General features: G+C 45.6%; 1 protein-coding gene across 1 annotated transcript; it reads left to right on the top strand.

Moving 5' to 3' along the window:
- Positions 1–2,887: 2,887 nt before the first annotated feature.
- On the top strand, positions 2,888–11,776 carry nexmifb (neurite extension and migration factor b; the record flags this gene model as incomplete). The annotated part of the gene is made up of 2 exons (XM_080502821.1): positions 2,888–2,969; positions 7,554–11,776. 2 exons carry the CDS (start codon positions 2,888–2,890, stop codon positions 11,774–11,776), a joined length of 4,305 nt encoding a protein of 1,434 aa, XP_080358947.1.
- Between the last annotated feature and the right edge of the window lie 1,695 nt (positions 11,777–13,471).

The following is a 13,471-nucleotide window of genomic DNA, read 5'->3' as shown; positions in this document are numbered from 1 at the left end:
AAAAGAGGAGTCGCCATTTCAACGCTGTCTGTTCGGATCACTGTTCCCTGTGGCACTGTGCCCTCTTTGAGAGGTCCTCTGTTGGGGATCCATTCCTTGGCCCCTGACTCTCTCCTTCAGTTGACACAATGGGCCCTTTGTACCTACACATACTGCCGATGTGGGATCTCGCCTCGTATTTTTGGCAATTATACACAATACCTCTCCAGCTATTCCTCTTGTCGACGCTTCATTGGAGGGAAATGCAATTGAATCGAGAAGAAATGCAGTGAAACGGGGACCAGGGAAGAGGCTTGCAGGAATTAGATTGTGGTGCCGATAAGTTCCATATAGAACAAGTAAACATGTTCTTATCTTGTTATCCAGCTTGCACATTAACGCATGGCGTGTGGAGGAGGGTTTAAAAGGATAAATCAAATCGTAATCATTCTGTTTGGCTTTTTCCACCCGCTCCTCTTTGTCTCTGTTTCTGTTTCTCATTCTGCAAAGGACCCAAAGCCCACTGGCAAGAACAATGGAGGGGTCAGAAGTACGAGCCATTTTCCTACACCTGCTGAATGCTCCAGAAATGAGTGCAGTGATTACGTGCCCTAATGTGTGGCGTTTAAAGAGTGGTTTCTTGCAGCAGAGTTAAATGGTGGTGCCCTCTGTGAAGTATTAATGATGTGGATGGATGAATCAGGTCGGCACAAACCTGTTGACGGCAGCCACGGCGCTCTCTTAAATCTGCACCCAGACATCAGGCTTAACCGCTTGGCAAATTGGACATGCTTGTTGGCTGTAGCTCCAATTTATGTGCACTTTCTATTGCAGTTAGTCCATCTTCATTATTGAAATGGCCTCTCGTCACGTGTTGACAGAGCAGTGGAGGTAACAGGAGGGGGGAATACAGGAGAAACAGGAGAATCATGAATAATATGGAAAATAAACACAATTTTGAGGCACTGAGCTCAAAGCTGACTAGTAGGAGGGGTGTTGGGAGTGTTGTTAAATGCCTGCGTTGCATTTTCTCTCTCTCTCTCTCTCTCTCTCTCTCTCTCTCTCTCTCTCTCTCTCTCTCTCTCTCTCTCTCTCTGTCTCTCTCGTTCTCTGTCTCTCTCTCTCTCTCTCTCTCTCTCCATCTCGATTCTACGCGCGGCTCCTGCGAATGAATGTTGTTGCTGTGGATCCTCAGCCTTGGGGCTTCATCTAACACACGTGCAATTGAGCATAAACACACACACACACGCACATGCAGACCTCGCTACTCACCTACAGGCAGCTCCCAGCGCTGATCCAGCTGCACCTCTGTGGCTTGACCAGCGTCCAAGCTGTGTGTTGTGTCACAGCCACTGTGGACACACACTGCTCCGTGACTGCAGCCTATTTTTAATAGGGCGCTGTCGTGACTTTACTATTTTCCTCTGGATTGCTGTATTGACGAGGCAGATCAGGACGCTTTTACCTCATCTTGGTCTGCCTGTGTGGACGGAATATCCAAATCCATCTCATGCTTTTGTTGAAGTCGATGTGTTTGTTGCCTGGCGTAGATTTTCAGTTTCTCAGTGAGCCGAATTGATACAAGATGACCTCAAAACCATTACATTGCTCTGTAAATGTGCACTTAAGCTTGGGCTTTAGGTGTAATAGCCCCACTCTTTGAAGAGAAGAACAGATTCTGGCTGGGCCTACCTACAGGGTCCCTGTACCTGCTGCACACATGAGTCGATGTGATGGTTCATGAGGTAATTACCCACTGAGTTGATGTGTATGCAACTGCAAGCTGAAGCAGGGGTTCCCTTCAGGTAGCTCTCCCACTCAGGTCAGTGAGCAGCTAATGACATTTAGAAGAAATAGGATGAAAGAGATGGCAGTTTGTTGTAGTCAGTGGCACTCTACCTTTGTCTTATTGCCTGCCGTCTGTCTTAATCTCACAGCCACCCCTTTCACACCACAAGGAGATCATGTTATTAGATCCCCCTCCCTTGGCTCATTTGTCATCCTGCAGCACCTCTTCTCCAGAGAAGAACTGCAGGAGGAGAAAGACACAACCAAATAAACAGACAGATAACCATAACATCATCGACTGGACCAGAGTCTCTCATATCCCGGTTATTTCTGCACGGTCACAACCGAGTAATACGCATTTTCCTTTTTGTGTCGCAGGACTCGATTTCAAGAGGCTGACAAACTTCAACCTCTCATCTTGCCCCACATTATGTTGTATCCACTGTAACCCGTGTATACACACACTCAATCTTCCCCTACCCTCACTTTCACCATCACTTGCTACAATAAAAAGTATTGTCAGTGTTCACAGTTTGCTGTCAACGCCTCAGTCGCATCTCTTTAATCTCTCCTCTTTGAGCTGGGTGGGTTTTTCTTGCCTCTGAAGCACACAGGAGGGAGGGAGTCAGCTAATTACAATAAACAAATATACTCAAAGACGCCTATGTAAGGTTCGCATAGGTTAACAACTCCGCTATAAATGTTAAATGAAGCTTAAAATAGGATAGTATGACATACAGTTGCCATAGTGATCTCAGCTGTGGGTGCCGTGTGTACTCTCTTGGTTGGCAAAGTTTAAATTAATCTTCGGCATGAATCTGTGATACGGAGAAGAAATGAGTGATTGTTTGGTGCCCCGAGGGGCTCTTTGATGTCTCTGTCACGTTTGGAGCTTTTTCTTCAATTACTGCAACTTTGTGTTTGCCTGTGTTTAGGGTCACACTTTGTTGTAATGAAATCTAATGCTCTGCCCTCTGTGTTATTCTGGGTGAGGCACATGGCAGTCACCCTGTAATGATTCCCTCCTGTGCTCATGTCGTCTTCTATTTCTTTCTGTTTCATTTTCAACAGGTGGGACAGTCGAAATGATGCGTAGGTGGTGCAACGTCGAGCCGTATTGATGGATGTGCTAACAGACAGCAGTCTCACATTGATTGTGAAGACTTCAGAACCAGAAAATGCAGATGTATTGGAGGACACAGGTAATGGCTCTTCGTCGTCATTTGTTCACGTTAAATATTACCATTTTACCCAAATTTTATACATGACTTGTCAGACATTTATAATATTAGATAGAGAAAGTTGGTATTAGGAACTAAAGAGAACAAATTTCTTCCCTAATTTCTGTTAACAAAAAAAAATATTCAAGCATTAGTTAGAATAAGTGAAACCTTAATAACCACAGTTTCCCTCACAACACTTTAAAAACTTTGAAAAGTCAATTAGTATTAGCACATACTATTGGACTTGGGTGCTTGAATTAGCTTTTTAACCAGTTTTAAAGCTCTTTGAAAAGATATGGTGGGGGGGTGGGTACACCCTTTCTTTTTTTTTAAATGAAAAGTGGAAAGAAAATGTTAAATGAAGCGTTTTAAGCTATTGTTCATCCTCTCCACTGATGCTTCCACCGACCAGAATCATACCATCTATCTTCACCCATAAAAAGGTACAAATGTAAAAGAGGGTGCAGCCATCAATTATCTCACTAATACTCGGGCTCATTAGCATAGACAAAAGAGGTCTATTTGCAGGGGATGGCTTTTGTAGATTATTTGTTTATAGTTAGGTATTCATTTTGAGTTTTAGCCGCAAGCTGTCTGTGAAATCTCTGTGCATTGTATTCACATCCGTGTGATGTAAGCTCTTGATATCAAACGTAATTCAAATGAGTCCAAGTATATCTGCAGTACAGTCTGTTCCTTTTACTGGACTATCAACTCCACTGATGTCGTGCATTTTCCAAGATTCATTCAGCCACCACCTACTGCCCCCTATAGCTTACCTCAACCAAGCACCGCTGCTCTGTAGATGGGGTTTATCTTAGTGTTTCAGCTTTGGTCAGGCTCAGTTGGGACTGACCGGTCCCTGCTGTGAGAATCACACAGATTATCCCCAGTGCCTGTTCCTTCAGAGAGGCACTGAGAGGAAGAGAGAGAGAGAGAGAGAGAGATAGAGAGAGAGACAGAATGACAGCAAAGGATGAAAACGGCTCCATTGAGCAGGAATAGGGCAGCTTTGAGGAGGACGTCCATGAATCATACTGCAGTTACTCACCACTTATTATGAACATCCTGTATGGGCTGGATTGATCCTCCCCACCACCATTCACAAAATGTCATATAGTGAGGATGGAGCAAGCGATTTCCGTGGCTGGCCTACCAGCTGGATGAGCGAACGCCCCGGGTGGCTGAGCTGCAGAACGGCTAGCTCTGCATTTTACCAATGTAAAAGCCTCCTTATAACGGGGATAAGGAGCAGGAAGTTGGAATTGGAAGGAGATAGCGAGCTGAACAGGGCTGGAGAATGGCTAAAAAGGGAGGGGTGGAAAAATAAATGATTTCAAAAAGCCATTTAATGGAGGAAGAAAAAAGTCATGTCAGCTGTTTTCATTTGCATTGTAGTTCATGTAGTGATATTTAAGCAATTCTATTCCCATGGCCCAACGGAATAGGAGATAGTAATTCAATTCTTGTTCAAATCAGAGACAGACTGCCTTCATTATAAAATGATTCTAATATTTCTCTGGTTTTAAATGTGACTGCAAGTGGACCTTAAAGAAGGAAAAAGGCATGCGTGTGTGTGTGTGTGTGTGTGCGCGTGTGCATGTGTGGCATCTGACACACTAATAGATAGGACCACAGGCGCCAACTCATCTCTCCCCCCATGTCTATGACCATGTCCCTCAGCATGCGCTTGTTTCCCCGCAGAGCCGCCTGGCACCGAGCAGCCCGGGCTTACCTCAGGTGAACAAAGCCCTGAACGTTATGGCTGGAATAGCAGAGGCGACTGAGCTGGGAGTGCTAACTGGTCTAGTCTGGTCTGGTCTAGTTTGGCGGTGGTCGGGCTGTCTAGCATGGCTGGGCTTGGCAGGGTGAGGGATCAGAAGATCACCACCACCTGCCAGCAGCCGGGGTCCTTCCATATGCTCAGTGGTGAATGTTCATGCCAGATTGCCTGAGCTGTGTCACATCCAGCCCCGGTTTCTATTCAAGGCACTTCTCCTGATAACACCATCGCGAAACTACAACTGTTAAGATGAGCTCACCGTGTATAAAGATATTTTCTTTTATGTTACTGTAGTATATGAGTTAGTCTTTCTGTAAGCTCGATATTGAATTCTGGCAATGGGGAGCATTTTGGATGTTTATCTTGTTTACATTTGCCAGCTCAGATGCAGTCGTAACATTATGCTGTGCTGTATCACTGAATATGAGGCTGCTGATCCCCCTTTGACCTCTAATGTCAAACTCGATTTGTCAGCTCCAGTCATCACTGCGATTGTGTGTGTGTGTGTGTGTGTGTGTGTGTGTGTGTGTGTGTGTGTGTGTGTGTGTGTGTGTGTGTGTGTGTGTGTGTGTGTGTGTGTGTGCGCGCGTGTATATATACCTGTCTGACTGACTGATCTGTGGCACATTCTGAACAGCTGAAGAGCTAATGGTCCAGCTGGAGACAGATGGCCTCTCGATAACACTATACCCCCAAGCCAATACTCACACTCTATCACTCTCCCTTGCACACACACACACATACACTTGATCGCATGCACACGAGGACGCTCAGGAAATACAATTCACACACATTGGATGGGGTAGATTGTTAATCCATTATAAACCCCGAGGAAACTCATTTCTCAATATGAGTTTAATGTTTTCAGCAATTTTGAACAATCTTTTGGCAAAATTAGATGGCAGCTTAGGTTTCATGTGAGCACATGGGGATAAAGGAAGCTAATTTCTCCATATTCGTTGTTACTTTATTTGGTTGCCTCAATTAAAAGAGATAACTAATCATTTCTTTACAGTATATTAGCCTCAAAATGGGTGCTTGAAAATTACTTTTGGACTGGGCCAATGTCTTGAAAGCTATTTTTCATTCAGGTCCCCTCCTCCATACAATGAGGGCCATCCGCTGTGCCTGAAATTGAATATTAAATGTAGAAAAGGATATCTTTTCTGACTCTCCACAGAGAACATGTGTCAGTCACATGCTTTTGCTCTGAGGTCATTTTGGCTCACAGATTGAAAGGAACTGATGGCGAACGCCTTGCTGTGATGAATCTGCAGTCTCTGACAAGGCGCTGCTGTTACAGTTTTCTGACTCCAAAAGAATGAGGGAAGATGCATATTTCTCCTGAGGTTTTCTTCATTAAGAATGACAGTAGCACAGTTGATTATAGTAGGTGTTGTGGTTGCTCCAATGCTTCTGCAGGCCACAGACCCACAGAGACCAGCTCTCAGAAATTTCATTACCTCATTAAATCACTCTTAAATCACAGCCATACTCAGATTTACTCAACACCAGTACAATCAGGAGGAATATTGTTTGTAAAGCACTCTTCCCCTCAAGCATTTATCACTACCTCAATAATGATTAGGTGCATCCATTCTAAAATGGGAGATGTTGCTAGTTAACCTCTGCAAACACATTAATCGCTGTGCTATGTTTTTCTTTCTTTCTTTTTTTTCTGGCATCATTTTGAGGAATATGTGTGAGGCAACAGCTTGTTATTGTAGAGGGAGGCAGGTGTAGATGATATTGGTTATACAGTCTCCAGCATATGGGCCTGTCGTGTCCCATGTGTACGTACCTGCCTCCGCTGCTGTCATCTAATTATGCAGAGCAAACAAAGCTATCTGCCTGCTGCTACACGCTCGCTTCTGTGAGTTTTGATTGTTACTCATCAAATGGATGTCTTCAACTGATTAAGACATTGTCACAACTGACCTGTAGAAAATTACCAAAACCTACTTTCATTTTAGTCATTACAGTTATTGTTGCTATCAGTCTATGGCTTTCCATGGTATCTTGATGCTGAAAAGCAAAGTTTGATCTGCATTTGCAAAGAAAATTTAAAAGGGCAGATGGTAAACGAACAAGACTGCAGTAATTTGATCTCTTATGTTGCTTTTGCGCTGTGAAAGAAAAACATATAACACCGTTCTACACTGTGTTGGTATTTTGATATATCCAGAAACAAAGTGATTCATGGATGGATTTTATTTTTTTTTCATATTTTAGTAGCAATAACATTTTGGATGGCAGATGTTTCAGTAAAGTTGGCCTTTTTCTAAGTGTTTTAGTCACTATTATTTATCAGAATGTTGTTTATTTCCTTGATCACCAACATCTTTTAAGTGTTTCTTATAGGTCTAGAAGGCAATTCTTTTGTGCTGTTAAATGAATTAGTTGCACTTCTAGCAGCTCTTTATCACTTCCTATTCTGAATCCATGCTTAGTCTTCAGAGAGTTTGGTGTATTTTTTTAATGACTGTGTCACCTTGTGCCTACTTCCAATTTTTACATTTAAGCATCAAACGTTAATGGTTAAGAAGTTGTCCAATATGACGTTGTTCATGCCCACCTTATTAAATCTAGTTCCAAAACTGAATTATTAATGTTTAGGCTGGCACCACAAAATGACATTTCAAGCTCTGGGGGGTTAATTGACAGTAATTGCATTTAAGCAGCTGAGAGGAAAGTCAGAGAGCTACCAAGCTAAAACAATGTAATTTAACTTCAGACTTACAGTTCAAACAGCTAATTTTTTTTCCTTTCTTTTCTTGCAGGGGTATGTGAGCAGAATGATCTGAGTCTGTGCGGGCTCGTCAATGCTGCCCTCCCACCATCTTCACCTCCTCCTGCTGCACAGATTTCCCAGCAGGCCAGCCCAACGCACCAGAGGACGACTCCTACATCACCAACTCTCCAATTGCCTCTTAGCCCCAGTCCCTCTGGAGGCATCACAGTGGCCCCCTGCCCACCATCCGATGACACCCCTGTAGTTCCCCACCTTCACCATGCTCCCATTCCCAGTCCTACATCACTTCCTACCACAGCTATAAACTCCTGGGGCACCACAGCAGAGCCTCAGAAAACATCCCTTCCATTGCCCGTCGCCCTCCCTCTGTCATCTACAATGATGGAGCCCGACACAGTGTCTGCCCTGACGGAGGAGTGTCTTCTCCAGCCTACCCGCACCTGCCTTGGCTGTTTCATTGAAACCCGTGATGCTACAGACCCTAATTCCATCCAGAACCCACCCCATGACCCCAACGCCAACCCTGACACAGAGACTGCACTAAGTGTGAGGATAGGTGATGTGAGCCGGGAAGACTTCTCAGACATCAACAACATCAGCATCCAGTGCCTGAGCCATGCCGGAGAGACAGTGAGTCACTACGGAGAGCAGCTCCTCTCTGACCAGCTGCTTAACTTTCCTCTGCCAAAAGCCCCGAGTGAGGGCAAGAGAGTGGATGACAATAAAACAACGGAGGACTGTGAGGACCCGGAGGAGGATTCAACAGCTAAGAACTTGTATGAAGGACTGTTACTGGACAAAGTTAGTGGGGAAGAGGTTCTGTTAGCTAATGCTGGGCAGGACTGGGGATACTTTGAATCTTTCATTAGCGAGAGTAAGATGGAGCTGCTGGACTTGTGTTCAAAGAATGAACTATCGGTCAATCTTTTCTCTGAGGAGGATGTTGATAATCTCTTTGATGATGAAGATGACGATTCAACATTAAGCAGCGATGTCTGTTCACTGAAGATTCGTTATGAGTCTTTCCAGGACAATATGAGGGAAAAGACAAATGTGCTCCAAGAGGAGACGCAGTTTAACTTTTTTCCCAGTGTCCTGGCCAACTGTGCCAAGAAAGAGGATGGAGTGACAGTTTTGAGGAGGAGCGGTGAGGAGCTTCAGCCCAAAGCTGACGAGCTTATTCTGGAAACAGTACAAGAAGGAAAAACAGGGGACTGTAGTGGTCGGAGCCCACTTGATGGCTCACAAGGCTCACCCATGTCCACTCCCAAAATCAACTACTTAATGGACTTCAATTCTACAGAGGAGTCTGGGGAATTTAGCGACGACAGCTCCTGCACTGGCTCCTCCTCAGACACGCTGCAGGAGGGCAAGTTTAAAAAGGCCCACTCGAAGAGATTTCTCAGCCCCTCCAACCCTCTCAACTATGGTTTGCGCTCCAAGAGAAAAGTTCGATACAGCGATGATTACCTGTACGATGTTGACTCGCTTGAGAGTGAGAAGAACGCTGAGAAAAAAGAGAAGGCTCCCATTGGTCAGAAAGAAGAAGAGGATGTGGACTGGTGCCCCAAAAAGCGGCGGAAATCTTGCCGCAAAGAGCCTCCCGTGGTCATCAAGTACATCATAATCAACAGGTTTAAAGGAGAGAGGCTCATGTCAGTGAAACTGGGAAAGCTGGACCCTGTGGATGCAACTGTGAGCTTAAATGCCGACACAGTAAGCAAATATGAGACACTGGCTCCTCTGAAGGATTTCTGGCAGGAGAAGCAAAGAGAGAGACAGGAACAGCTTAAGCTGGCTGCCAGAGATAAACAACAACGCGGTTTTCATCTAAACGGACGCCATCATCGCCCTTTCAATTCTAGTCATCCCAAAAGGAAATACAAGATTGCAAACAGGCTTAAGGTTCAGAGGATTCACACTGTGGAGCAATCAGCAACAGCACAGGGCTCTCCTCTCTCTGATCAGGGCCAGGGAGGTGTCACTAAAGAGGAAGCCACCCCCACGGTAGGAGGAATAATAGCAGCCCCAGGTCTCCCAGTCACATTAGACACAAACTCCATCACGCACACGGTCACAGCCAAGAGCCGCACACAGGAGAGGGAGGAGAGGGAGGGGAGGAGATTGGGAGGGAATAAAACAGTCAGGATAAGGAAATTCAAAAGCGAAGCCAGGCTGAGGAGCAAGAAAATGAAAGAGGCAGAAGGAGAGGAGGGGAGGAGCGTGACAAATGAAACGGATGCCTGTGTCACTGCAGCACAGATTGAGGACCCTACTGCTGGGTTAGAACAGGCAGGCAGCAGCTCAACTACAGTCAAACCCCATTTCTCTGACAGAACCACCACCACTCGCGCATCTGAAGAGAAATTCCCCTTTGTTTCATCCACCTGCTCCCCTGACAAAGCTCCCTCCTCCTCAGAGGTAGACACGGGTGTCCCTGTCATCCCGGGGGGCTACCTGCAGACCCTGTTAGATGCCACTGACTCCTCTGGTGGAGCAACTATCTCTTATTTCCCCCAGCAGTCTTCTCGGCAGCAGTACTCTCTGGGGTTGTCCCTGGAGGAGAAACAGTTTTCTTCTCTGCAGCTTGCTCAAAGCTGCGTCCTCTCTCCCCCCTCTGAGTCTGAGCTCCAACAGTCTCCCCAGAACTGCCCCAGCTTCCCCCAGTTGTGGCACCCACAGCTCTGCGCAAGTCACAGTCAGAGTTTCGGCCCCGAGACCCCCGAGACTCCCATCTTACCCAACAGCTTCCCAGCTGCCGTGCCCCTGAGTGACAACATGCCAGTGTCTAACTACAGCCAGCTGAGCCCCGAGGCTGACAGGCTGCTTTATGAGAAGAGCTACCTGGCTGAGGCTGGGCTGCAGCCCGGGGCAGATCTGCAAGTGTGTCAGTCTGCCTGCGTGGAGGGCCAGGTGCAATACCAGAGAGGGTCCCTGTGCACAGACAATGGCAGGCTCATCAGCTATGACTCAGTGGGCTCCCTGTCAGCCTCCTCCAGCAATTACAGCTCCCTTAGCCTCAAATCTTGTGAGCGAGAGGGTGAGGAGGAGGGCCGAGACAGTTTCTTAGCTCATTGCAGCCCTAAAGTGGTGATTCAGCAGAGTGTGGATGCCCTCACCCCTCTCAGGGAGTCCTCAGACCTGCTGGATATCTCGAACTTCACTCCTGACAAGTTTAGACACTCATCACTGTCAGAACTTTCCCCTCCGGAGACCCCCAACCTGTCCCCTCAGGTTGTGGGGCGAGAGATGAAGATGACAGGGAATGTTGGAGAATATCAGGATGCCAATGATATGAGCATGGACTGCAATAGGGAGGTAAAGTGGAACTGTGACGTTATACAGCAGCAGGAGCACACAACAAATGCATATCCAGTGGAAGACAGCCAGTTTCCACGGCACAACTTCAACAGTCAGGATGTCCTGGGTTTAGATAAAAAGGAGCTGGGAGTTTCCGAGTTTGATGAGCAGACGGGTGAGCTGTTGGGTGGTGCTAAGAGCATAAAGTCAAAGAGGAAAGGGAATTGCAAACAGGCAGCTGCAGGACAGAGCCCGAAGAAAGTACGTGCCCCAAGAGCTCCAAAGTCAGAAAAGGTCAAGACCCCCAAACAGAACTCACGTTCCACCAAAAAGATAAAGGCCATGTTAGAGGGGAAGGCCGCCAAGAATCAGGAAGGTGGTTGTGCCACAGGCCTGACTGACAGTAGCAGCACCGGGGAGTGGGCTGGCTCCGGCTGGTCAGAGAGTAACAGCCTGGTGGGGGATGACCAGAGAGAATTCGAGGAGCCCTCCAATATTCTGTCCAACATTGTCTCTGGCATGGCTGAGGTCCAAAGGTTCATGATGGCCTCCATTGAGCCACTGTGGAACCCCATGTCTGAGGCCTGCATGCCCTCCGAGGCCAATAGCCTCAACTTAAAGACCCTGAAAATCTTGGCGGGAACAGAAGCTGACCTGAAGAAAAAAGGATCCACGTTAACTGGGGCCGGGAGAGGCAGAAAGGCAGGGGGAAAGGGAGGAAAAAACCAGGCCAAATTCAACCCCTCCCATCCCTTATTCCCCCAACTAGCTCTGGGCTGCAACATGTTTGATAAACCCAACTTTATTAATCCTGGGCCTGCACACAAAAAGCTGTACCGCCACAAGACCAGTGCAAAGTTCCCTCGGATTGAGACACTGAAGGGAAAGCGAGCTGAGAGAGACCCAAATAAGGACATAGCACTGATGACCTCTTTTGAGAAACTGAGGTAATATTTTGTTATCAGCTGCTGTCGTACCCCTCCCCCTGTCACTTTCCCCTCACTACCTGCTCAGCCCTCCCTCCCAAACATACCTACACTGACGCTATGCCAGAGCTGCATGAGTACTACGTTTCCCCTGACCCCCCGCCCCCGCCCCCCCTCCACTTCCTTTTAACCCCCTGAAGAGGAAATTAATATCTGCATGAAAAACTTCTTGTACTTTGCAAACTACCTATTGAGTGATTGTGTCAAGCTTGATTGAGATTTGAAACGACCATGGCTGCATTTTTCTTGCTTTTGTTGTTTCTGCTTTGTTTGTTCTTCTTATAGTCGTTTCTGTTTTATTTTTGTCTGAAAAAAAAAAGAAAAAAAAAGAGAACAAGCCTTGAAAACAGTTCTGTCGCCTTTTTGAGGAACTTTGTTTTTGTATTTTCTCAGCTAAACAAGCTACCCTGAATTATATCTTTTTTTCCTTTTCCCCCCTGAAGATGTAGCTATATACACAAATGCATTGAGTGACATCTACGCACCTCCCCTCCTCATCTGTTTTTGTATGCAGACTATGGATGTCCTGTTGTTGCTGTCCTTCATACACTGCCTGGCTCATTTCAAGAGGGAAACCTACATTTAATGAGCCCTACTTAAGCCCAAGACATCTTAAAACCACAAGATGGGACCATTTTGTATTGATGACATATCAGACCTTGTCTTTCCCTCCCCCTTCAAAGTTGGAATGACTTTCCATTTCCTTTGATCAAGCATTTGTTTTTCTTCTGGAGTGTAGAGGAACTGGTGATCTAAATTTACATTTTTACGCCTTGCAAATTCATAAAAGCTCCACCCTCAGAGTATTTTTGTCAATGTTGTTGTACAGGGACATGCAATATTTGCAAAAAAAAAAAAAAAAGAAGATAATTATAATCTTAAAATCAATGTGCCAAAAGTAACAATGCTGTGTAAATGACCTCTTATATATGTGTGAATATTGGCTGTTCCTCTTTTCTATCCATTGGGGTATTGGCTGCTCGGGTTGGAGACTCCTTACAGAGACTTGCAACTACAGGAATTCTTTATTTGAGACTTTTTTCTCTTCTCTGATGAAAGGCACCAACAGCTGGCAGTGGTACACCACCACTCACTAAACCAAATCAGAAAGACTCTGAATTCTCCTCGTTTCCCCTACTTTGTTTGCCAAATTCAATTTACCTCAACATCGCCTGGCACTGAGAAGCAACAAAAGAGAGGCAAAGAGGAGATCTGCTCTGAAGGCTACAGTAGAGGAAGGAGATGGCAAAAGAAAAAAAAAAAAAAAAAAGATATGTTCAAACGAGCTTTCTCTGGACCAAGAAGAGTGTAGTGCAGATGTCTGAGGGTAAGCAAGGGAATTATCTGTCATTTGAGGCTGTGCCTCACTGAATAGCTATTTGTACTGGAAATTTAAGGTCGTTTATTTCATAGAGAGTTCTGATGCACGCGCCAGTCGTGAGTGGACATTTTTGCAAATAGGTTCAATGTGAATGTGAAAGCAGTTTTCAATACAAGTTGAATCAGTAATCTTGTAAATGAAGGAAGCATGTCTTTGCATTTCTCTCCACATGGGAAGTTTTTACTTCTGTCTTACCTGGTAATGGTAATTTAAACAGTAACGTTTCTTGACATTTTCATGCAATTTCTTTCTCAACACTGCCATACTTTTTTATACGTT

Source organism: Blennius ocellaris (assembly GCF_963422515.1).
Source record: "Blennius ocellaris genome assembly, chromosome: 9".
Classification (NCBI taxonomy): domain Eukaryota; kingdom Metazoa; phylum Chordata; class Actinopteri; order Blenniiformes; family Blenniidae; genus Blennius; species Blennius ocellaris.
Note: the sequence above shows the minus strand (reverse complement) of the source record. Positions and strands in the feature narration are given on the sequence as shown.